This window comes from Hyla sarda, chromosome 2 (assembly GCF_029499605.1).
Source record: "Hyla sarda isolate aHylSar1 chromosome 2, aHylSar1.hap1, whole genome shotgun sequence".
Taxonomy (NCBI): domain Eukaryota; kingdom Metazoa; phylum Chordata; class Amphibia; order Anura; family Hylidae; genus Hyla; species Hyla sarda.
Window position 1 is genome coordinate 283,294,450 of NC_079190.1, and position 27,555 is coordinate 283,322,004.

At 39.1% G+C, this 27,555-nt stretch overlaps 1 protein-coding gene across 2 annotated transcripts in view; it reads left to right on the plus strand.

Moving 5' to 3' along the window:
• The first annotated feature begins 10,117 nt into the window (after positions 1-10,117).
• THEMIS2 (thymocyte selection associated family member 2) overlaps positions 10,118-27,555 on the plus strand; it is a 101,086-nt gene continuing 83,648 nt past the window's right edge. The window contains exon 1 of one of the 2 annotated variants that reach the window (XM_056557289.1): positions 10,118-10,162. Coding sequence is in view for 1 of the 2 variants with exons in the window: in XM_056557287.1 (XP_056413262.1) it covers positions 22,761-22,866 (106 nt within the window). In the remaining variant the exon portion in view is untranslated. Of the gene's footprint in view, positions 10,163-22,760; positions 22,867-27,555 lie in introns of those variants that run through there. The other variant, XM_056557287.1, reaches the window with a different exon arrangement.

Consider the following 27,555-nt stretch of genomic DNA (forward strand, 5'->3'; position numbering starts at 1 on the left):
ACTGTTAAGCACATGAGATCCAGTGAGTGCCTATTGCATAAGGCATACCACTTTTTTTTGATAATCTTTATCGTCCTGTAACAGAACTGGATGTACCGTACTTCTCAGTCCCCTTGGGATTCTTTGAGATTTTAAATATTCAGTTAATGTAGATGCATGTAAAGTCAGACTTGCTTCTCTTTTGGACAAATAATTGAGCGTTCTTCCATAGTTGATCTTAATGCTGCTCTGCACTTCATTCAAATTAAGCCCAGCTGACTCTGCCGCACTTAGGATATAATTTCCATCACCTTCGGTGAATGCATATACATCTGCGGTTTTGTTTGTCGATTTTGCGATAGCTTCAAAGGACATATTGTGTAATATTCCAGCTATCAATTATATATCTAATCCACAGTTCTTCACAGTTTAGAGCAAATGTATATCTTAGTCCTGGATAATGTATCTAGGGAAGGGACTTCAGTCCTAGGGTGCAGTGTGGTGACTGGGTGCTCTATTCCCAGTATAAGCACAATGAACAAAAGGAATTCAAAAGGGTGTGAATGCATCTGTTTTTTTAGGCACACGCCCAAAGGACACAAGAGGAAGAAAAGCAGCAAATGTGAACTTGTCAGGAGGAACACAGACCAGAGCTCAAAAGAAAAAGTCGGTGAGCTATTGATTAACATTTCTAAAGTGGAATTGACTGATAACCAGAAAAGTGTCATTAATAAAGGTTTGGGTTTTGTGCCGATAGAGAAAGGAGACAGTTTTGATTTTTTGGTTGATTTTCATAAATTTTGTAGGAATATTAGACTAAAAAGGTTTTTTCAAGATAAACAACAAGTTACTAGGGACAACGTTGCTCCAATTCCTCCGAAATTAAAGAAAAAGAGTACTTTTGATCCGAATGTCAATTGCCCCCTGTTGGACACGTTCCAGCAGGTGGTGATTAAAGAAATTACAGAAAAATGGGATAAGGTCAAAGAGAACAGGAAACCAAATTTTCAGAAAAAAGAAAAAAATAGCATTGACAGAATTAAAAAATGATGATAGAATAATTATAAAAAAAAAGCGGATAAAGGTGGAGCAACGGTTGTCCTTGATAAAACTATGTATATGGAAGAAGCATACAATCAGTTAAATGATTGCCAGGTTTATGAAAAACTAAAAGGAGATCCGATTAAAGAAATTTGAAAGATATTGTTACACTGTTAGATGAATCATATGAAAATGGAATTATTGATAATGTAGAGAAAATTGCATTATTAAATACTGCCCCAAGCACACCTGTGCTTTATTTGTTGCCAAAGGTGCACAAAAATTTGGAGAGACCCCCGGGACGACCTATTGTCTCTGGGGTCGACTCCATTTTGTGCCCTTTGGCAATTTATGTCGACAGCTATCTACAAAGAATTGTGGCTTCATTACCAAATTGTCTGCGTGACACCAATCAATTTCTGGACTACATAGCAGGGGTTGAAGATTCCCATGAGTTCCTGCTATGTACTCTAGATATAAAAAGTTTATACACCAATATTCCTACTCAAGAAGGTATTTCTGCCATAAAAGAACATTTAATCAAAGATAGTACACTGACTAATGCTAAGATTAAATTCCTGGTGGAATTATTGGAGATTATTCTGTACAAAAATTACTTTCGTTTCGGAGAGGGTTATTTCCTTCAGAAACAGGGGACTTCGATGGGGTCCCCTGTGGCCCCCAGTTTAGCTAACATTTTCATGTCCCAGTTTGAGAAAAGATTTGTGGGGGGGCATTGCCATAGTGAGAAGGTGAGGCTGTGGGTCCGCTATGTGGACGATGTCTTCGTCCTCTGGGCGGGCTCACAGCCTCAACTTCTCGAGTATGTGGAGAATTTAAATGGTTGCCATGAGTTGATTGAATTCTCCTGTGAGTCTAGTGATAGAGAGATTCATTATATAGATGTAAGAGTGGTAAAAAATATTGAAGGAAAACTAGAGACCACTTTGTATGTTAAAGAGACTGATCATAATAATTTGTTACATAGACAAAGCGGGCATGCTCCGCAAGTATTCAAAGGGATCCCGAAAGGGCAACTCATTCGGACTAAAGGAATTTGTAGTAATGAGGAGGAGTATCAAAAAAACAAAGAAATGGTTGTTGAAAAGTTCATACAAAGAGGGTATGACAAAAAGAATTAGTGCAAGCATGTAGGGAGGTTGATTTATTGCCAAGAGAAGATCTAAGAAGTAAAAAGAGAAATAAAAATAAATTCTAAACACAATAGAATCAGTTTATTTTCTACATATAACTGTCATTCGAAAATGATTAAAAAAACTATATAAAAATACTGGGGATTACTAGGAGCAGATGATAAAAGTGGTCGTCTGTTCAGAGAATGCCCCAGATTTGTATAAAGGAAAAAAAAATCAATTGCTAACCATCTGATTATAGCAGATCTTAAAAAGAAGAAAACAGACTTTCATTAAGGCTAAACAGTCAGGAACTTTTGCTTGTTTATCCTGTCAAAATTGTAGTGCTATTATCAAAGGGGATACGGTATCCCATCCCATGAAGGGGACTAAGATCCCAATCAGGGGATGGCACTCCTGTAACAGTAGTCAAGTAGTGTATCTTCTTAAATGTCCCTGTGGGATAGGATATGTTGGACAAACAATGAGACCAATTAAACAAAGAATAAACGAACATAAAAGTACAATTCGTACATATAAAAAAGAGACAGATGATGAAAGTCAGAAACAAAAATATGAGACGAGTGTAGCAAGGCACTTTGTCGAGAAAGGGCATAATATTAATGAACTAAGATGGCAAATACTGGAGAATATTGAAAGTTATAATAAAGAACAAATCAAGATGAGTTTACTTAGAAGTGAGGTATGATGGATTCAAAAGTTGTGCACACTGCAACCCCATGGGATTAATGAATATTGCAATTTTAATGTTTTTTTTGTAGGTTTCTAGATATTAATATACATTGTTTAAAAAAATATTTGTATATATGTTTGTACTTTTGTATTTTTGTAGAATTAAAATCTTGCGAGAGTTTGATACTATGTATGTTGGTGATGGGAAACGTGCACTATGCTTAAGAAAGGAGGCGTAGCCTCTGAAACGTAGCAACTTGTTTCACCTGTCCTTCGTGTGAAGGGAGATGGCCGGAGAATCCAGCAGTGAACACTGCATATGAAGCTATAAAGAAGTTGGCTATTACTCCAAGACACATCGTGCGGACTTTTGTCTATCCACATTAGGTGATTATTATTTTTTCTGCCTTCCTGTATCTTGTTATAATTTTGGAAAGAATCCATATATAAAAGGAAGAAATTGTTGCAGTTAAACAGTGTGTGTGAATTCCTTTTGTTCATTGTGCTTATACTGGGAATAGAGCACCCAGTCACCACACTGCACCATAGGACTGAAGTCCCTTCCCTAGATACATTATCCAGGACTGGGCACCACCATGGGCACAAGATTCGCACCTAATTATGCCAACCTTTTCATGGCAGCCTTGGAGGATACTCATATTACTCCAAGGATAGGCACAAATCTCATGCTCTGGCGGCCTTATATTGACGACATTTTATTAATATGGAAGGGATCTAGGGATCTTTTAGAAAATGTTATTCAAGATTTAAATACAAATCCATTTAATTTAAAATTTACACCACACATTAGCACTGAATCACTCGAATTTCTGGACCTCTTGGTATCTGTACATCCACCAAAATTGATATGCAGTATTTATCACAAACCTGTATCTAAGAATACTTTTATCCGTTTTGACGGTTGTCATCTACCTAGGTGGCTCCTAAATGTACCTATAAGCCAATATCGTAGGCTTAAGAGAAAATGCACTTTAGAATCTCAATTTGAAAAAGAGCTTGTTCTTTAACTGAAAAATTCCTTGAAAAGGGATACCCAAAAACAATGCTGAATAGATCTATTGATAAAATACGAGCACTAGATAGAAGATCCCTTTTCACAGATACCAAGAAGCTAGAAATAACTGACCAAGATCCAAAACTTACCATTCCTTTTAATAAAGATTTTAAGCAAGTGGAGAAAACTCTTTAAAAAAATTGGCACCTTTTAAAAAATGAAAAAATAATAAGACAACACCCTTCTAATAATCCACCAATTGTTTACACGAAAGTAACGAATCTAGGTATACAAGTAGCACCTACTGTTAAACCCCCTTCTAACCCACCATCAAACTGGTTACAAACTAAAGGTTTCCACAGATGTGGAACCTGTTTGGGTTGTAGAACTATAAATTTTTCCAAAAAAACTGTAGAGGTATCATCCACATCTAATGACTTCTCATTCAAAATAAAGGAATGTCTAACATGTTACAGTAAAGGTGTTATTTATTTAGTGGCAAAGAACAAGCGATGATCCGGCACCAGTTAAAAGTTGTAGCTTTATTTTCTCTGTATCAAAGGGCACATGTAACACACAGTAAACACAGAAGGAAAAGGATTATTTGCATGTACAGCACCCAGTTATCCCAATTATGTATGCCCTTCCAAAAACACAGAAGGGGATAGATCCTCCACCAATGAGACCCATTGTGTCTAGTGGGGGTTCATTGCTGGAGCATTTATCAATGTGGGTAGATCAATTATTGCAACCCCTAGTACAGCGTGTTCCTGGTTATTTGAAGGACTCAGGTGATATTTTGAAAATGTTTGAAAACAAAAGATGGGATCCGGAGCATGCCTGGCTATCTTGTGATGTAGTGTCTCTTTACACGAACATCCCATGGACGGTAGCCATGCATGCTCTGGATTACCATCTTAGTAACCATAGTGATTATACACATGAGTTAAATTAATTTATAAAAATGTCAGTTTGGTTTTTGATGTCCCGCAACTATTTTGTGTTTGACCGGAAGTTCTACCTACAAAAGAGTGGAGTGTCGATGGGGGCAAGACACTCCCCCTCATTAGCAAACCTAACCATGTCATACTGGGAATCCCAGGCCATTTTTTCAAATGCCAACCCATATTGTAAAAACATACAGTGGTACGGGAGATTCATAGATGACCTCCTTCTCATCTGGGAGGGGGATGGGTCTGTCGTACCACTGTTCATACAGCACATCAATCAGAATCCTTATAATTTAAAATTCACTTTTCATACAGACAAAAACAAGATAACATTTTTGGATTTAGAGTTAAAAGGAGTAGTTGGAGAAACCATTACAGTGGCCCACATCGTAAACCAATCTCAGGTAATACAGTTTTGAGGGCCAATAGTAATCATCCAACCCATACAATAAAAGGAATACCTGTAGGTGAATTAACCAGTTTCAAAAGAAATTGCTCCAGCATTGAAATTTACAATACACAGTCTGAAAATGTAATAGGTAGACTGAAGGAGTGAGGATACGAAAATAAGATATTGAATAGAGCTAAAAAAAAATAGTGTCCAACAAAAACTGAACAGATTTAATCCATGGAAACAAAAACAAAAAGGAATTTGAGGACAAACCCACCTTGTCATTAACATATTCCCCTTATTTCAGCAAAATTAAAAATGTGGTGACACGCCACCTACACATTTTAAAACAAGATTATATCATATCTAAAATTTTGCATAAAGGTTGTGATATTGTTTCAAAAAAAGCTCCCACATTAAAAAATCATTTGTCACCTAGTCTTGTGGAGGAACCCCGATCAAATACAAGTGGATGATTGTCAAAAAGGGTTTTTATAGGTGCGGACATAAAGTTTGCCGCACGTGTAGTTTTGCCAAGGTGACGAAGGAATTTGAAAATGCAGATGGCAGCAGAAAGTATGAAATCAAAAGTTATATAAATTGCAACAGTAAAAATGTAGTTTATATAATTGAATGCTTATATTGCTAATTAAAATATGTAGGATACACTACCCGTAATTTAAAAACAAGAGCTCTAGAAAATCTTAACGATGTGGGAGCTCTGAATAGAAATAAATCTGCTGCATCCTGTCATTTTCAAATGGTACATGGTGGGAATACTGCCGGATTCAGAATTTATGGTATCGAACTCATAAAAATGGGTATTAGACAAGGTTGCATCAGAAGTAACTTAGAGCATAGAGAGGCCTTCTGGCAGTTCACTCTTGGTACTAGTTCCCCAAGTGGAATGAATATAAGACGTGAACTACTATTCCATTATTGAAATAAATATTGCTAACGTTCATCCATATACATATGTAAGAAGAATTACAATGATTCAAACATGACAAGGATTATGTTGCAATATAAATGGTTATGAATACAGTGTTGTTACTTTTTATAATAACCTCCTTTTTATTTTGAGTGTGTATTAAGAAACAAAGTCTCTACCCAGTCATGTGATCCCAAGGGGGGGGGGGGGGGGGGTGGAAGCAGCCTCAGTGAAGTGAAAAGGATTAATCACCTCTCACCTGGGCTAGCAGAGATAAAAGCTCTTGCCTGCCGAATCCATGACGTCACTGAGGAAGAGCGCGCATTTCTCCTGCGGTGTTGCTATCAGTGTGTGAAGAGTGGGAGAAGAGGGTTGCATTGACAATCCAACACAATGGGCAGCACATTTAAGACATTTTATAAGTGGTCAGAAACTTGTAAATAACTCATGAAAGAATAAAGTTATATTAAAACTAAGCACATCATTGTTTTTCTTGTGAAATTCCCAATAAGGTTGATGTGTCACATGACCCTCTTCCTATTGAAAAAACAAAAGTTGGATTCAAAATGTCCGACTTCAAAATGGCCACCATGGTCAGCATCCATCTTGAAAAGTTTCCCCCCTAACATATACTAATGTGCCACAATCAGGAAGTTAATATCAGCAACTAATGAACAGGAAAAGGTGAACAGGAAAGGTGGTGGAGTCTGTCTGTATGTTAGAAGTGGTATGAAAGTCAGTGTGAGCGATGCCATGGTGTGTGATGATTCTGAGGATGTGGATTCACTGTGGGTAGAATTACAAAAGGAGGGAACTACTGAAAAAATATTTGGTGTAATCTACAGACCCCCTAATATCACTGAGGAAATAGAAGGTCGGTTGTATAAACAAATAGAGAGGGCTGCCCGGGCCGGTACAGTGGTAATAATGGGAGATTTTAACTATCCAGACATAGATTGGGGTCGGGGGTTGGCTAAAACTTCAAATGGGTGACAATTCCTAAATTTATTGCAGGACAATTTTATGGGCCAGTTTGTGGAGGACCCAACAAGAAGTGATGCCTTGTTGGATCTGATCATTTCCAACAACGCAGAGCTGGTTGGTAATGTAACTGTGCGGGAAAACCTTGGTAATAGCGACCACAATATAGTTACTTTTGATTTAAAATGTAGAAAACAAAGACAGATGGGGAAGGCAAAAACATATAACTTTAAAAAGGCAAATTTCCCTGGGCTGAGAGCTGCACTACAGGACATAGACTGGGGGGAGGTGTTCTCAAATACTGATACAGAAGGTAAATGGGAAATTTTTAAATCAACTCTAAATAACTATACATCTAAATATATACCAAAGGGGAACAAATATAACCGATTAAAACTAAATCCTACATGGCTGACAAATGATGTTAAAAGAGCAATAAACAACAAAAAAATAGCCTTCAAAAAATATAAATCTGTGGGGGACAGCTATAACATGTAAACAGTACAAAGAGCTTAATAAAATCTGTAAAAACGTAATAAAAACTGCAAAAATTAAAAATGAGAGACAGGTGGCCAAAGAAAGCAAAACTAATCCTAAATATTTAATGCAAAAAAAACAAGGACAGAGCATGTAGGACCCCTTAATAATAATAATAATGGGGAGGTTGTCACGGGCGATCAAGAGAAGGCGGAGCTACTGAATGGGTTCTTTAGTTCTGTATATACTAGGGAAGGAGGAGGAGCTGACATTGGCCAGGTCAATGCTGGTAACACATCATGTAATGTACTGAACTGGCTTAATGTAGAGATGGTACAAGGTAAGTTAAGTAAAGTAAATGTAAGCAAATCTCCAGGGCCGGATGGACTACACCCAAGAGTTCTTAGAGAGGTAAGTTCAGTAATATCTGTACCCTTGTTCACGATATTTAGAGATTTTCTGGTGTCTGGTATTGTGCCAAGGGACTGGAGCAAGGCGAATGGGGTACCAATCTTCAAGAAGGGCTTTAGGTCTTCCCCAGGAAATTATAGACCAGTAAGTTTAACGTGCATTGTGGGTAAATAGTTTGAAGGACTTATTAGGGATTACATACAGGAATACATAGGGGATAATTGTATTATAAGTGATACCCAGCATGGGTTTACTAAGGATAGAAGTTGTCAAACCAATCTAATTTGCTTTCTGAAGAGGTGAGTAGAAGCCTTGACAGAGGAATGGCTGGGGATATAGTGTTTCTGGATTTTGCTTAAGCATTTGATACTGTCCCTCATAGTCGTCTGACAGGTAAGCTAAGTCTTTGGGCTTGGAAACTTTAGTTTGTAACTGGATTGAACACTGGTTCATGGATCGTACCCAGAGAGTGGTGGTCAATGATTCGTACTCTGATTGGTCCCTGGTTATTAGTGGTGTACCCCAAGGTTCAGTACTGGGACCGCTGTTGTTTAATTTATTTATCAATGATATAGAGGATGGCATTAACAGCTCTGTTTCTATCTTTGCAGATGACACTAAGCTTTGTAGCACGGTACAGTCTATAGAGGATGTGTATAGGTTACAAGATGACTTGGATAGACTAAGTGTCTGGGCATCCACTTGGCAAATGAGGTTCAATGTGGATAAATGTAAAGTTATGCATCTGGGTACTAATAACCTGCATGCGTCGTATGTCTTAGGGGGTGTTAAACTTGCAGAGTCACTGGTAGAGAAGGATCTGGGTGTACTTGTAGATCACAGACTACAGAATAGCATGCAATGTCAGGCTGCTGCTTCCAAGGCCAGCAGGATATTGTCATGTATCAAAAGAGGCATGGACTCGAGGAAAAGGGACATAATACTCCCCCTTTATAAAGCATTGGTACGGCCTCACCTGGAATATGCTGTTCAGTTTTGGTCACCAGTCCATAAAAGGGACGCTGTGTTGCTGGAAAGGGTGCAGAGACGCGCAACTAAACTAATATGGGGCATGGAACATCTTAGCTATGAGGAGCGATTAAAGGAGTTACAATTGTTTAGTATTGAGAAGAGACATTTAAGGGGGGATATGATAAATGTATATAAATATATTAATGGCCCAAACAAAAAATATGGAGTGAAACTGTTCCAGGTTAAGCCCCCTCAAAGGACAAGGGGGCACTCCCTCCGTTTGGAGAAGAAAGGGTTTAGTCTCAAGGGGTGACACGCCTTCTTTACCATAAGAACTGTGAATTTATGGAACAGTCTACCTCAGGAACTAGTCACAGCAGAAATTAATAAATTTAAAACAGGGCTAGATACATTCCTGGAACAAAATAACATTAATGCTTATGCAGAAATATAAAATCCCATCCCTTCCCCCAATATCCCACCACACCCCTACCCTTCAATTCCCTGGTTGAACTTGATGGACGTATGTCTTTTTTTGACCGTACTAACTATGTAAGCAACCATTCCCATTTTATTAAGGTGTATCCATATAAATGGCCCACCCTGTAGAGATATGTATGTTTTATTTTAGGTGGTTGATTTTTACTGTTTCATTGTATTCATTTTATAGCTGTGCAAGGGCCCTGCCCAGATGTGAGAGGTTATATTATATTATATATTACATATTTTAAATTGCATTTATTGCTCATCCATCCTTGATTCAGGTCCACTAGTATTTATTGTATTCATTCATTATATGTATGTATATACACATATATAAGCAAATGGCAGAAGCAGCACAACCTTTTCAGTAGTAAAAAGTATCGAGCAATGCCGGCGCACGCACACCCTAAGGACAGCGGATGCGCGCACTGGTGAGGCAAGACAGAAGACAGGCCGGGGAAAGAGGTAGGTAAGGGGATGCCCGGGGCTCGCATGCAGGAGCGCTCTGCATAGCGAGTCCCGGAGCCAATAATACAGGTAGAAGGGGTGCGCTCACGACCGGAGAATTGCCCCTAGCAATGCCCGGGACACGCGTGCGGATGCATGAAGATTCAGATGCGCAGCGCCGTGCGAGCGGCGGCGCGATCACATGACCGGCCGGCCAGCTGGGTAGATACGCAGATATTGTAACAGGGAATGAATGAGGTAAGGGGAAAAAGTGGCAAAAATGATGAAAAGAAGATATGTGATATGAGAGGAATATAAGAATAGGCATGAGGGGAATGAATAATGAGGAAAAAAGCAAATATGAAAATGCATGTGGAGAAAATGTATATGAATGGGAATGAAAAGAGCAGTGACTGATTTAATATTACAACAATGAATAATGAGAACAATTATGAGAGCAAAATTGTAGTTGTACTTATCTTTGCTAGCAGTAAAGAAAGAGGGATTTCATTGAGCAACACCAGCTTATATTAACTATGGCCTGATGTGATTGGCAGTTGGTTCAGTATAGCATGTTTGTCTAGGCCATTCAAGCTTTTTTCTCGTTATATATGTTAACTATTTGTTTACTGCTATCTATTAAAAGAAAGAGTGCAATGAAATACTGTGAAGTTTCCGGTCTTGTAATAAAACCAACAGATAAATCCCCCCCAAAGTCCCTGCTGACAGTGTTCTGTTGATTTTCAGGAGTGTTCAGCAGAGCAGAAGCTTCACGCTCCCATCCCTGTAAGTATAGTGCAGCGGCCATCTTAGATATGCCATCAGCTGTGCAGGAGAAACTCCTCTCTATTGACTGATGTGTAGGAGTCCTGGTGAGATATCTGACCATCTGGGCATTGACACAGCAGCTGGGAAGCATGCTCACAATCTGGTGCGGGTAATAAGGTTTTATGGGGCAGTGCTTTCTCACATGGAATCACTGGAATTAGATGTCCTCTCAAGATCATTTTATTTGTAAAATTTCTAGAATGTCTTTAACCCCTTAAGGACGCAGGGTTTTTCCGTTTTTGCATTTTCATTTTTTCCTCATCACCTTCTAAAAATTATGACGCTTTCATTTTTGCACCTAAAATTCCATATTATGGCTTATTTTTTGCGCCAGTGACATTAGTCATTTTACCAAAATATCCACAACGAAGCGGAAAAAAATCATTGTGCTAAAAAATTCAAGAAAAAATGCCATTTTGTAACTTTTGGGGACTTCCTTTTGTACGCAGTGCATTTTTCGGTAAAAATTACATCTTATCTCTATTCTGTTGGTCAAAAGCTTAAAAAGATACCCTACTTATATAGTTTCTATATTGTATTTCTTCAAAAAAAAAATCATATCTACATGCAGGAAAATGTATATGTTTAAAATTGTCATCTTCTGACCCCTATAGCTTTTGAGGGCTTATTTTTTAGGCCGTGATCTGAAGTTTTGATAGGTACCATTTTTAGATCGGACTTTTTGATCGCTTTTTATAAATTTTTCATGATATAAAAAGTGACCAAAAATATGCTATTTTGGACTTTGGAATTTTTTTGCGCATACGCCATTGACCAAGCGGTTTAACCCCTTAAGGACTCAGCCCATTTTGGCCTTAAGGACTCAGACAATTTAATTTTTACGTTTTCATTTTTTCCTCCTCGCCTTCTAAAAATCATAACTCTTTTATATTTTCATCCACAGACTAGTATGAGGGCTTGTTTTTTGCGTGACCAGTTGTCCTTTGTAATGACATCACTCATTATATCATAAAATGTATGGCGCAACCAAAAAACACTATTTTTGTGGGGAAATTAAAACGAAAAACGCTATTTTGCTAATTTTGGAAGGTTTCGTTTTCACGCCGTACAATTTATGGTAAAAATGACGTGTGTTCTTTATTCTAAGGGTCAATACGATTAAAATGATACCCATTATTACATACTTTTATATTATTGTTGCGCTTAAAAAAAATCACAAACTTTTTAACAAAATTAGTACGTTTATAATCCCTTTATTTTGATGACCTATAACTTTTTTATTTTTCCGTATAAGCGGCGGTATGGGGGCTAATTTTTTGCGCCATGATCTGTACTTTTTTTAGATACCACATTTGCATATAAAAAACTTTTAATACATTTTTTATAATTTTTTTAAATAAAATGTATTAAAAAAAGTAGGAATTTTGGACTTTTTTTTTTTTTCGTTCACGCCGTTAACCGTACGGGATCATTAACATTTTATTTTAATAGTTCGGACATTTATGCACGCGGCGATCCCAAATATGTCTCTAAAAAAAATTTTTACGCTTTTTGGGGGTAAAATAGGAAAAAACGGACGTTTTACTTTTTTTATTGGGGGAGGGGATTTTTCTCTTTTTTTTTACTTTTACTTTTACATTTTTTTACATTTTTTTTACACTTGAATAGTTCCCATAGGGGACTATTCATAGCAATACCATGATTGCTAATACTGATCTGTTCTATGTATAGGACATAGAACAGATCAATGTTATCGGCTATCTTCTGTTCTGGTCTGCTCGATCACAGACCAGAGCAGGAGACTCCGGGAGCCGCACGGAGGAAGGTGAGGGGACCTCCGTGCGGCGTTATGAATGATCGGATCCCCGCAGCAGCGCTGTGGGCGATCCGATCATTCATTGAAATCGCGCACTGCCGCAGATGCCGGGATCTGTATTGATCCCAGCACCTGAGGGGTTAATGGCGGACGCCCGCGAGATCGCGGGCGTCGGCCATTGCCGGCAGGTCCCTGGCTGCGATCAGCAGCCGGGATCAGCCGCGCATGACACGGGCATCGCTCCGATGCCCGCGGTTATGCTTAGGACGTAAATGTACGTCCTGGTGCGTTAAGTACCACCGCACCAGGACGTACATTTACGTCCTGCGTCCTTAAGGGGTTAATTAACGATATATTTTTATAGTCTGGACATTTCCGCACGCGGCGATACCACATGTTTATTTTTAATTACAACGTTTTTTTTTTTAAATGGGAAAAGCGGGATGATTATTACTTTTATTAGGGAAGGGGGTTAAATGATCTTTATTAACAATTTTTTCACACTTTTTTTTGCAGTGTTATAGCCCCCCGACTGGCTATTACACTGCACATACTGATCTCATACACAGATCATTGCCATGCATTGACATGGCAAAGATCAGTGTTATCGGCAGTCGATTGCTCAAGCCTGGACCTCCTCTTGCGTTCTAGCTGATCGGGACATCGCGATTTCACTGCAATGGTCCAGACCAGCTCGACTGAGCTGCTGAGAAGCTTTTACTTTTAATTTAGACGCGGTGAAAAACTTTGAACGCCGCGTCTAAAGGGTCCCGGTATGACGGCCCCACGTTATATACCAGGACTGGGCGTCCTGCATCCTTAAGAGGTTAATGGACAGAATACTTAGAACTTCTGGCTCTGGCCATATACGAAGATTTAAATGACTCTAGCTGGGCTGGAGCTGCTGGGAGCTCACCTGTGTCATCTGGGTGTGGTTCTCAGCTCTGCTACCTATCAAGAAGGTCTATCCCTGATCACCTTCCTATATAAGCTAGGAGCAGTGATCAGTTTATTGTCTGTGAAAGGTTATACCTTAGCTGACACCTCCTGCTTACTGGATACCTGCTTGTATATTGATCTTTGGCTTTCCCCTTGACTCTTCTCTTGCTTTGCTTTCCTGTACTCCCCTATTTCCTGGTACCGACCTTGGCTAGTTTGATTACAATTTGACGTGTGTGTGTCTTAGTGTACCTGTTTCTGTGCCTCCAGCTGTTCCCCGACTCCGTCTGTTTTGTATTTTATTATTTTGAAAATGCTGCCCTTGAACTTAGCAGGGAGGGTTTGTCATCATGGTTGTCGATCCGTCACTGCGGGTGGATAGGCAATAGGTAGGGACAGTGGCTGTGGGTAAGTTAAGGTTGTCTGTTCCCTGTCCATTACATAAAATATCAATCTATACTGACACTTTTACTTCTTAGTTAATATATATATATATATATATATATATATCCAGAAAAACAATACTCAAACTTTAATTTCTAGCAAAATTAGTATGTTGCCAGCAGGGGCATTGCTATGTCTCCAAAAGACCAGGGGCTAGACCCCATAGCCCAAGTCACACCCCTAACCACACCCTAATACACACTCCTAACCATGCCCCCATCCGCACCCAATCAAACACAGCCTCTTCCTTCAATATACTACCAGCGGCAACTGTACAGTGTGGTTTCAGCAATCACACTCCTATTACCCTCAAATCTCAGCATGTACACACTGCACGAAAGTGATAGGAGTGTGATTGCTGCAACCAAACTATCACCTTTCACAATCTGTACATACTTACGTAGATCTCAGATAGTTAAAAAAAATATATTTCTTACTTTCTGAGTAAAAAGTAAAGTAAGAAAATATATGTAATGTTAACATAATACCCCAGAGGAATATTATCACCATACATATTACCCTCATACTGTTACTGACTAAATCTGACCAAAACCGAGACCAATAATTTTAATACTACCAGCACAAAAAAAAAAACAATCACCTGCAAACAAAATGAAATATGTGCACACACCATGACTGCCACCACACCATGACCGCCACTACCATTACCACTGACTAATAGCCCCACTACCCTGACCATCCAACCAATACCACTGACTAATATCACCACACTATGACCACCACTACCCTTACTACTGTCTAATACTGCTATATTGTTACTGAAAAAAATCCACTATACATAAGATCAATATTCTCACACACAATCACCATATAAAAGTAGATACCAACTGTGCACAGGATCTGTATACTGTGATGACTGGTATTGCCATCACACCGCCTACGTGATGACGTGGACATTACTGCGTTGGACGGAATGGCTCTGCATGGGTGCAAGTTTTTTTTTTTTTGTGCATGATGTCCACAGAAGAAGCTGTGTTAGGGTGGGTTCACACTACGTTTTGTCCCATACGGGAGCGCATACGGCAGGGGGGAGCTAAAAGCTCGCGCTCCCGTATGTCACCGTATGCGCTCCCGTATGTCATTCATTTCAATGAGCCGACCGGAGTGAAACGTTCGGTCCGGTCGGCTCATTTTTGCGCCGTATGCGCTTTTACAACCGGACCTAAAACTGTGGTCAACCACGGTTTTAGGTCCGGTTGTAAAAGCGCATACGGCGCAAAAATGAGCCGACCGGACCGAACGTTTCACTCCGGTCGGCTCATTGAAATGAATGACATACGGGAGCGCATACGGTGACATACGGGAGCGCAAGCTTTTAGCTCCCCCCTGCCGTATGCGCTCCCGTATGGGAGAAAACGTAGTGTGAACCCAGCCTTAACCTCAAAGCTGCATATAGTAAGTTGCGGGCTAAAGCTGTGGCAACACATTAAGTTATAATTACCACCATGATTGTGATAACTTTTCATCAATGCAGCCTGCCCCCACTTACATTAACAAGACAAGTTAAGTAGAGCTGAGCTGAGGTGAGCCTGCTCCATACACAACAGGTGTTTGCTGTAATCTGCTAATGGCTGACATCAGCAATCACTTTAATGAAGGCTATTAAACCACCTAAATGCTGTTTTGCCATTGAGGAGGCTGTGAGGCTGTGTATGCAGCAAAGAAAAGCTAACAGTCATAGAATATTGCACACAATCAAAATTGAAAAAATACAAAACTTCAAAAATACATTTAAAAACACTTTCAAATATAAACAGAGTAAGTACTCCTGTGGAAAACTTTTTTTTTTTTAAATCAGCTAGTGCCAGAAAGTGAAACAGATTTGTAAATCACTTCTATTAAAAAATCTTAATCCTTCCATTACTTTTTAGGGGCTGTATACTAAAGAGAAATCCAAAAAGAAATGCATTTCCTGTGATGTCCTGACCACAGTACTCTCTGCTGACCTCTGCTGTCCATTTTGGGAACTGTCCAGGGAAGAAGAAAATCCCCATAGCAAACATATGCTTCTCTGGACAGTTCCTAAAATGGACAGCAGAGGTCAGTAGAGAGCATTGTGGTCAGGACACAGGAAATGCATTTCTTTTTGGATTTCTCTTTAGCATACAGCCCCTAAAAAGTACTGGAAGGATTAAGATTTTTTTAATAGAAGTGATTTACAAATCTTTTTAACTTTCTGGCACCAGTTGATTAAAAAAAAAAAAAAAAAAAAGTTTTCCACGGGATTAACCCTTTAACCCCTTAAGGACTCAGGGTTTTTCCGTTTTTGCACTTTCGTTTTTTCCTCCTTACCTTTTAAAAATCATAACCCTTTCAATTTTCCACATAAAAATCCATATTATGGCTTATTTTTTGCGTCGCCAATTCTACTTTGCAGTGACATTAGTCATTTTACCCAAAAATGCACGGCGAAACGGAAAAAAAAAATCATTGTGCGACAAAATCGGAAAAAAAACGCCATTTTGTAACTTTTGGGGGCTTCCGTTTCTACGCAGTGCATATTTCGGTAAAAATGACACCTTATCATTATTCTGTAGGTCCATACGGTTAAAATGATACCCTACATATATAGGTTTGATTTTGTCGCACTTCTGGAAAAAATCCTAACTACATGCAGGAAAATGTATACGTTTAAAAATGTCATCTTCTGACCCCTATAACTTTTTTATTTTTCCACGTACAGGGCGGTATGAGGACTTATTTTTTGCGCCGTGATCTGAAGTTTTTATTGGTATGATTTTTGTTTTGATCTGACTTTTTGATCACTTTTTATTCATTTTTTAATGGTATAAAAAGTTACAAAAATACGCTTTTTTGGACTTTGGAAATTTTTTTTTGCGCGTACGCCATTGACCGTACGGCTTAATTAATGATATATTTTTATAGTTCGGACATTTACGCACGCAGCAATACCACATATGTTTATTTATTTTTTTTTTTACACTGTTTTATTTTTTTTATGGGAAAAGGGGGGTGATTCAAACTTTTATTAGGGAAGGGGTTAAATGACCTTTATTAACACTTTTTTTTTACTTTTTTTTTTGCAGTGTTATAGGTCCCATAGGGACCTATAACACTGCACACACTGATCTCTCATCCTGATCACAGGCGTGTATTAACACGCCTGTGATCAGCATTATCGGCGCTTGACTGCTCCTGCCTGGATCTCAGGCACGGAGCAGTCATTCATCGATCGGACACCGAGGTGGCAGGTAAGAGCCCTCCCGGTGTCCGATCAGCTGTTCGGGACGCCGCGATTTCACCGCGGCGGTCCCGAACAGCCCGACTGAGCAGCCGGGATACTTTCAGTTTCACTTTAGAAGCGGCGGTCAGCTTTGACCGCCGCTTCTAAAGTGTTAATACCGCACATCGCCGCGATCGGCGATGTGTGGTATTAGCCGCGGGTCCCGGCCGTTGATTAGCGCCGGGACCCACGCGATATGATGCGGGATCGCGGCGCGATCCCGCTTCATATCGCGGGAGCCGGCGCAGGACGTAAATATACGTCCTGCGTCGTTAAGGAGTTAAAGCCGCACAAGTCAAAAACATCCCAAATCAATGTGGATGTGAAATTGGTGCGGATGTACCGAAATTCTGCTGTGTGAAAATAGCCTTACAGTCTAAAGATCCTATTTCAGTTTAATAAAGTAAGAGCTGAACATTTAAAGGGAACTTGACCCCAGTTTTATGTCTCCTAAGGTACTTCAACTGTAATATACAGTAGGTACTGGTGAGATACTGTCAGACATACCTCAATGTCCCACAAATATTAATGTTTACCACCTCTAAAGAAGTTTTACATTTTCCAGTGACTTATGCAAATTATAAACTTAACTGATACTGCCATCTTGCTTCATCCCAAGGCAGGATCATTGAAGGCAGCAGTGCATGTGTTTCTAATATTTTCTGTTACTGGCACCTCATAGTTTTAATGGAGTGAATAATTACATAGTTTATAAGGTTAATAAAGAATACAAGAGCCCATTTGGTTTAACCTGAAACCCTACTGTGTTGATCCAGAAAAAGGCACCCCCATGAACCTGATGCCAGTTGCCCCATAACAGCAATATGGCAATGTTATATTTTTCTAGAAAAACATCCAGGCCCCTCTTGAACTTGTTTATTGAATCAGACATCACAACATCATGTGGCAGGGAGTTCCATAGTCACAATGCTCTTACACTTCTCTAAAAAATACCTGTCTGTGTTGATGATGAAATCTTCTTTCCTCTAGATGTAGAGTATAAAAAGATCACTAGAAAGATCTCTGTACTTTCCATTCATATGTTTGTACATTGTGATCAAATTGCCATATGACATATTTTCTCTAAACTAAAAAACCCCTACCTTGATAACCTGTCTTGATCCTGTAATCCTCCCATACCTTCAATTATCCTTGTTGCCCTCCTCTGCATCCTCTCCAGTTCAGCCATGTCCTTTTTATATACAGGTGCCAAGAATTGGACACAATACTCCATATGTTGTCTGACTAGTGATTTATACAGAGACAAATCTATATCCTTGTCATGAGCCTCTATACCTCTCTAAATGCATCCCATAATTTGTTTTATTAATTTAGTTTTTACAGTCCAAGTGTATAACCTAACATTATCCACATTAAATTTAATTTGCCATATCTGTGTCCAAGCCTCAAATTTCCGCAGATCCCTCTGTAAAACTATATTATCCTTCTCTGTAGTGATCACATTACCAAATTTAGAGTAATCTGAAAATATTGAGTTTCTACTCTGTAACCCCTTTACAAGGTCATTAACCTATTGGGACACAGGATATACCTGTACGCCTTGGCGGTCTGGTAGTTGGCGCACCATGATGTACCTGCACATCCTGAATCGCGTCCCAAGTACTTTAAAGCAAGCACAGTAAGGGGACCCGCCAGTAATGGCAAACACTAGCAATTACTTTGATGCCTGCCATTAGCCCTATAGATGCTGTTTTGCTTAGCTGCCAGCTAAGAAACGGAAAAGACATCAAACAAAACTTATTTAAACAGCAGACAGCGTCTGTTGACGCATTAGCCTCGCTAACCTTGACAAAGCTGATTCATTCAGCGAAACCTCGAGGAGGCTATTATCTAGATGTTTTAATACAGCGGATATATGGGGGTCCTCAAAAAGAAAGGGAACTAATTTGGGACCAGTAGCTAAGGTGTGCTAGATAACAAGCACACAGTAATAAGCAAATATCTGGATCCTAATGAATGTCCCCAGTAAGTGAAGGCACAATACTCACTACATATCTATCACCCTACTACCGTTGGAATTTGAAACTTATTTTGGGGTATATTTTAAGAGATTGACCAATAAAGTTATTTTTAAGGGGGGTTCTAGTAAAGGGTTTTCCCCACGAGGGGGCAACCCCTTAAAGGTTGTTGCCTTCTGCAACAAAATTTTTGGTATCACCGTCTACGAAAATGCCTGACCTAAAAAATATAATGGTAATGATCCCGTACAGAGAACATAGTGAATGTAAAATAACACCAATTCCAAAATTGCTGATTTTTGGTCACATCACTGCCTAAAAAAAGGAATACAAATAAATCAAAAAGTCACATATACCGTGATACCCATGAAAACTACAGATAACTAATAAAAATTAGCCCTCTTCCAGACAGCATATGGAAAAATAAGGAAGTTAAAGGGGATCAAAATACAGCAATTTTGAACACACTTCTGTTAAAATCAGTTTTAGGTTTTTTTTTAAAGTTGTTAAATAGAAAAGTGTGTAAAGATGGGTATCATATTGACCCACAGAATAAAGATGACATGTCAGTTTTACTGTAAAGTGCACTGTGCGAAAACAAAATTTACTAAATTGCATTTTTCTTTTAAATTTTCCACCATAAATAGTATTTTTTGGGATGCGTCGTACATTTTATGGTAAAATGAAAGGTGTCATTGCAAAGTACAATTGGTCGTGCAAGAAACAAGCCCTCATATGGTTCCTAGGATGGAATAATAAAACAGGTATGTCTCTTAGAAGGCAAGGAGAAAAAAACAAAAAAGTAAAAAATGAACATTTTCTGTGTCCTTATGGCCAAAATAGGGTGTGTTCTTATGGGGTTAACAAACATATTGAAAAGAAGTGGACACAGTACTGACCCCTGTGGTACCCCACATGTAACCCAGCAGACCAAAATAATTCACAGTCGGCACCACACATTAACCCCTTAAGGACTCAGGGTTTTTCCGTTTTTGCACTTTCGTTTTTTCCTCCTTACCTTTTAAAAATCATAACCCTTTCAATTTTCCACCTAAAAATCCATATTATGGCTTATTTTTTGCGTCGCCAATTCTACTTTGCAGTGACATTAGTCATTTTACCCAAAAATGCACGGCAAAACGGAAAAAAAAATCATTGTGTGACAAAATCGAAAAAAAAACGCCATTTTGTAACTTTTGGGGGCTTCCGTTTCTACGCAGTGCATATTTCGGTAAAAATGACACCTTATCATTATTCTGTAGGTCCATACGGTTAAAATGATACCCTACTTATATAGGTTTGATTTTGTCGCACTTCTGGAGAAAATCATAACTACATGCAGGAAAATTTATACGTTTAAAAATGTCATCTTCTGACCCCTATAACTTTTTTATTTTTCCACGTACAGGGCGGTATGAGGACTCATTTTTTGCGCCGTGATCTGAAGTTTTTATTGGTATGATTTTTGTTTTGATCTGACATTTTGATCACTTTTTATTCATTTTTTAATGTTATAAAAAGTTACCAAAATACGCTTTTTTTGACTTTGGAATTTTTTTGCGCGTACGCCATTGACCGTACGGCTTAATTAATGATATATTTTTATAGTTCGGACATTTACACACGCGGCGATACCACATATGTTTATTTTTATTTTTTTTTACACTGTTTTATTTTTTTTATGGGAAAAGGGGGGTGATTCAAACTTTTATTAGGGAAGGGGTTAAATGACCTTTATTAACACTTTTTTTTTACTTTTTTTTTGCAGTGTTATAGGTCCCATAGGGACCTATAACACTGCACACACTGATCTCTCATCCTGATCACAGGCGTGTATTAACACGCCTGTGATCAGCATTATCGGCGCTTGACTGCTCCTGCCTGGATCTCAGGCACGGAGCAGTCATTCGTCGATCGGACACCGAGGAGGCAGGTAAGAGCCCTCCCGGTGTCCGATCAGCTGTTCGGGACACCGCGATTTCACCGCGGCGGTCCCGAACAGCCCGACTGAGCAGCCGGGATACTTTCAGTTTCACTTTAGAAGCGGCGGTCAGCTTTGACCGCCGCTTCTAAAGGGTTAATACCGCACATCGCCGCGATCGGCGATGTGTGGTATTAGCCGCGGGTCCCGGCCGTTGATTAGCGCCGGGACCCACGCTTCATATCGCGGGAGCCGGCGCAGGACGTAAATATACGTCCTGCGTCGTTAAGGGGTTAAACCAGAAAACGGATCCACTATCCATCTACCAAGGTCCCCACAGTCAAGGTCCCCACAGTCTTCAGGTGGTGCTCCATCACAGTAAGCAACACGGCAATGTTCACATGTAGAAGAAGTTAAAAAGATGGCAGTCACCAGTTTATGCAGACTCTTTTATCAGCAGATAGCAGGGACCTACAGCAGTCGTGTTCCACTAAAACAGAGAGGAAGGGAGCAACTACATTTCACGCTGACCACTTCTTCCGCTGAGCTAGAAGAAGCGGTCAGTGTGAAACGTTGTTACTCTCTTTCTCTCTGTTTAAGTGAAATGAACCTGCAATAAGTCCCTGCTATTCCCTAAATAAAGAGTCTGACCATCTTTTCAACTTTTTCTACGTGTGAACATCCCCAGAGTAAGTTCCATTGATACTCACCCTCTACTTCCTATCACTAGTCAGTTGCTAACACCTTTACATATATCCTCTACAGTCCCAGCATCCTCAATTTATGTACTAACCTTTTGTGTGACATGTTATTAAATGCCTTCAAAGTCCAGAAACACAACATCCAAAGCTTCAACCCGATACAGCCTATAACAGGACCGATCCTGCATAAACCCATGTTGGTTATGTATTGTGAGGTTATTTGTACAGTATTAAGAAAACCCAATATAGCATCTCTCAGAAAAAGCTAAATACTTTTCCCAGATGTAATGTTACACTTACAGGCCTATAGTTCCCAGGACCGCTTTTTGAATATTGGTACCACAATTAAGAGCAAGACCTGTGGAACAATTCTTGTCATTCTAGAATCTTTACATATAAGGAAGAAGCATCTGTCTAGCACGCACTTCTTGTTGGGTAAACAGGAGGGATTTGCTGGAGAATTTACTTCTCGTGCCACCTGGCATTGGATTTCCCTTAAGATTTAGTCAAAAGCAGTTGGATATTTTAAGCCTTGCCTTTCTTTCATGATCTGGTTTGTGAGACAGTCTCTCAAAAAAAACCTTTATGCAGATGTGTATTTTGGTGGTTCAGCATTCCTGACAGCAGGTGTTGGAGGAAAGATGAATTGGAAATGTTCAATTTCAACATGGCCAATTCTTTATTCTTTTTCGAGGTACGCTGCTACATGCAGTGTCTAAATTTTATTTTAGATGTTTAAGTTAAGATAATATACAATACAAATATTTTGAGATGTTGAAACCAACAGAAATAAGACGCCATGGGTAGGATAAGGGTTAATAGTATATTACCAAACTTGCAGAACAAACACTTCCTCTCTTGAAGTTTCAGTTTGTTTAGCTGTAGGAGGTTATGTGGACAGGAAACACAAAGTATCTAGGTTCGGAGTTACCAAACATTTGTTGCTGCAGTCAGTGAGGAGCTCATGTTATTTACCCATAGCTCACGTTCTGTACATACATCATGGACTCACTGGAAAATGCTGTCTCGCTGAGCGATTATATTGCATCAATACCTGTTTCCTCATTGCCAAGGATTTTACAAATCACATCGGGAGTCTATCTACAGAGTAAGTGGGACAAGTCAAGTATTAGCTTACATGCCTGACAAATTGCTTGGGTGAATGACAGGTGGTTGATGGCTTTCAAGCTTTTACACGATTGACATGTTTGGAATCATGAATTGTTACTCAAGTACTTCAAATAAGTTAGGACAATATATTAAGGACACTTGCCTTTTGGAACAATGTTATGTAGTATGTAGGAAGCAGCATACCATGCACATTAATGGAAATCTTCCATTGACAACCTTTAAATAATAACGAATATATAAAGATGCTTTGTGCTACTTGTATCTGCAGAGGTGACTGTGGTGGTGGTCTCTACATCCATACTGAAGTTTGTGTAACATGTCTGGTAATGGCATGACCTCATTTAGCTATTCCCCTGGGTGATATTTGTCTTCATTTTGGTGCTTATCAGTGTTACCCTTTTTTTTTCTCCTGCTCCACTTCTGGGATGTGCTTTACAATTGTCTTAGTGACTTCTCGATAAAGATTTTGTCATGAAATGCTGTGTAGGGGTGGTGTCACCTCAGTGTCCATGAGCCCACTTTAAGATAATGTATGATAATGTATAATGTAGGATTATCTGATTTTTCTCTTATGTGTTGTTTTTAGTAGCATGATTTGTTATGCGAGTAATTCTGCAATTTATGTATTGTAATATTGTTCAGCATACTTTGGTGTTGTAAGGCATTTTTTCAGGATACAGGGTGGTATACCTCTGTTTTTTATGTATTTTTGTTAAATAATCAATATTGTGTTAAGCCCTTAAGGACCCAGGGTTTTTCTGTTTTTGCATTTTCGTTTTTTCCTCCTTACCTTTAAAAAATCCTAACTCTTTCAATTTTTCACCTAAAAATCCATATGATGGCTTATTTTTTGCGTCACCAATTCTACTTTGTAATGACATCAGTCATTTTACCCAAAAATCTACAGCGAAACGGAAAAAAAAAATCAATGTGAGACAAAATTGAAAAAAGACCGACATTTTGTAACTTTTGGGGGCTTCCGTTTCTACACATTACATTTTTTGGTAAAAATGACACGTTCTATTTATTCTGTAGGTCCATATGGTTAAAATGATACCCTACTTATATAGGTTTGATTTTGTCGTACTTCTGGAAAAAATCAAAACTACATTCAGGAAAATTTATATGTTTAAAATTGTCATCTTCTGACCCCTATAACTTTTTTATTTTTCCGCATATGGGTCGGTATGAGGGCTAATTTTTTGCACTGTGATCTGAAGTTTTTAGCGGTGCAATTTTTGCATTGATAGGACTTCATGATATAAAAAGTGACCAAAAATGCACTATTTTGGACTTTGGAATATTTTTGCGTGTACGCCATGGACCGTGCGGTTTAACAATATATTTTTATAATTCGGACATTTCCGCACGAGGCGATACCATATACTGTATGTATATTTTTATTTTTATTTACACTGGTTTTTTTTTTATGGGAAAAGGGGGGTGATTCAAACTTTTATTAGGGGAGGGGTTAAATTATCTTTATTTTCTTTTTTTTTGCAGTGTTATAGCTCCCATAGGGACCTATAACACTGCACACACTGATCTTTTACATTGATCACTGGTTTCTCATAAGAAACCAGTGATCGATGATTCTGCCGCTTGATTGCTCATGCCCGGATCTCAGGCACTGAGCAGTCATTCGGTGATCGGACAGCAAGGAGGCAGGTAGGGATCCTCCAGCTGTCATGTAAGCTGTTCGGGATGCCACGATTTCGCCGCGGCTATCCCGAACAGCTCCCTGAGCTAACCGGCATGGTTTCACTTTCATTTTAGATGCGGCGTTCAACTTTGAACGCCGCGTCTAAAGGGTTAATAGCGCGCAGCACCGTGATCAATGCCGCGCGCTATTAGCCACGCGTCCCGGCCGTTGTTAGAGGCCGGGCCCGACCCACTATGACGCGGGGCCACACCGTGGCCCCGTGTTATAGATCGGGAGCGGACTCAGGGCGTACAGGTACGCCCTGGGTCCTTAACAGGTTAAATAATCAAGTATTTATGCATTTATGACTCCTTTATTCTTGCAAGCATAATTGTCTTAGTTGCTCACACATAGTACACATTTTACGCCCTTGTGGGATTGCAGACTTCCCATGCTTGGATTATCCTATTATAGCAATTGCATTGTCAGCCTACAAATACTAATATCTACAGTATATAAGTTTCTGATGCAGGGATGTCCAATCTCTTTTTGCTTGTTAGCTTAATGTTTTTAATTGTGTATAAGAGGACTGTCCAAACAAAATAAAAAAATCCCTTTTACATATTTTGGGCTATAAGGTCTTTCTTTGCAGATGTATATTATATCTTACATTTTTTGCAGATTGCATTTGAAGAAAGTTCAATTTCCTATATCAGCCATTGATTAAATTGGTACTCTGCAGGCAAAATTTATTTTAAATGAACTGATGCTAGAAAGTTAAGATTTGTAGATTTGTAGATTACTTCTATTTAAAATCTTAATCCTTCCAGTACTTATCAGCTGCTGTATGCTCCAGAGAAAGTTGTGTAGTTCTCCCCAGTCTGACCACAGTGCTCTCCGCTGCTACTTCTGTCTGTGTCAGGAACTATCCAGAGCATGATCAAATCCCCATAGCAAACCTCTCCTGCTCTGGACAGAGGTGGCAGCAGAGTGCTTTGTGGTCAGACTGGAAAGAACTACACAACTTTCTATAGTATATAGCAGCTGATAAGTAATGGAAGGCTTAAGATTTTTAAATAGAAGTAATTTACAAATTAGTTTAATTTTCTGGCACCAGTTGATTTAACCTGTTAAGGACGAAGGGTGTACAGGTATGCCCTTGTGTCCTGGTACTTAAGAACCAAGGGCGTCTTTAGGCAGCTTTGAAGTGAGTGAGTGTTGGATACTACTAAGTAGCCAGAATCTCACTGTTAATGACAGACAGCAGTGATCGCGCCACTGCCGGTCATTAACCCTTGAGATGCCGTGATCAATGCCGATCACAGCATCTAAAGTGAAAAAAAAATCTGCAGTAACTCAGAGGGGCAGATCGCTCCGATGCTCGCGGTTATGCATAGGATGTAAATGTACGTCTTGGTGCGTTAAGTATCGCCTCACCAGGATGTACAGTTACGTCCTTCGTTGTTAAGGGGTTAAAGGGGTACTCCACTAGAAAACTTTTTTTTTAAAGGGTATTCCAGGAATTTTTTTTATTTGACTATGCTACAGGGGCTGTAAAGTTAGTGTAGTTCATAATATAGTGTCTGTACCTGTGTGTGACCGTTTTCTCATAATTCTTCTGTGATTTTCACCCCACTATTTATTTTTATCAACATACAAAATGACTGTTGTCTCGGATTTTTCCCAGGTTGCAATGCGGCCGAGACCTGACTCACTAGTCAGCTGATGACAGAGAGCCTGTCTGCTTCAATGGGTGGAGTGATCGCTTGGTGGGAGAGAGATTAATCTGCAACTAATACAACAGCTGTAGGCACCCTGATTGAAAACCACAGGTCTTTTGTTTCAATGGGTGGAGTGGCTGATGTGTGGGAGGGAGGAAATTGGAATTGTGGGATTTGTAGTAGAAAAAAAGAAAAGTCAAACAGGAAATACAAGTTCACAAAAAGCTAGCCACAGTGTTATGGTAATCTTATGACATAGCCATTTATCCCCAAGACAAGCACAGATCCTTCCTAAGCATGTCCATTATTGCCTGCCAGCTACGTACTAAAATCACCTTATGGTGGATAACCCCTTTAAATGAACTGGTGCCAGAATGTTAAACAGATTTGCAAATTACTTCTATTTAAAAATCTTAATCCTTCCAGTTCTTATCAGCTGCTGTTATGATCCACAGGAAGTTCTTTTCTTTTTGAGTTTACTTTCTACATGACCACAGTGCTCTCTGCTGACACCTCTGTCCATGTCAGGAACTGTCCAGCGCAGGATAGGTATTCTATGGGGATTTGTACACAGTTATGTACAGTTTCTAAAATGGACAGAGGTGTCTGCAGAGAGCACTATGGTCAGACAGAAAGGAAATTCAAAAAGAAAAGAACGTCATGTGGATCATATAGCAGTTGATAAGTACTGAAAGGATTAAGTAATTTACAAATCTGTTTAACTTTCTGGAACCAGTTAATTTAAAAATATTTTTTTTTCCAGTGGAGTACCCCTTTAATAAAAAATTACCCTTATTTTCCCATTTTACAAAAAAATTAAGTTTACATATTTGGTATCGCCGCATGTGTAAATGTCCAAACTATTAAAGCATAATGTTCATGATCCCGCACGTTAAACAGAATAAATGTAAAAAAAATCCAACACCAAAAATACAGATTTTTTATCTCATCTTATATCAGACAGAAAATTTTAACAAGCGATCAAAAAGTCACATCAAAGCAAAAATAAAAAAGATATAGGGGTCAGAACAGGACAATTTTATGCATAAGAAAAAAGTTTGCATTTTTTTTAAAGTAGTACAAGTAACAGAAAAACTATATAAATTGGGTATCGTTTTAATCGCATTGACCTACGGAATAAAGATATGTATCATTTTACCATAAAGTACACTGCGTAAAAACCAAGCCCCCCAAAAGTTGCAAAATTGCAGTTTTCTTGTACATTTCCGCCATTAAATATACATTTTTGTCTGCCTGCTATGGAAGCCTGTGAGATCCAGCCAGAGACTGGATCGCACAGGCT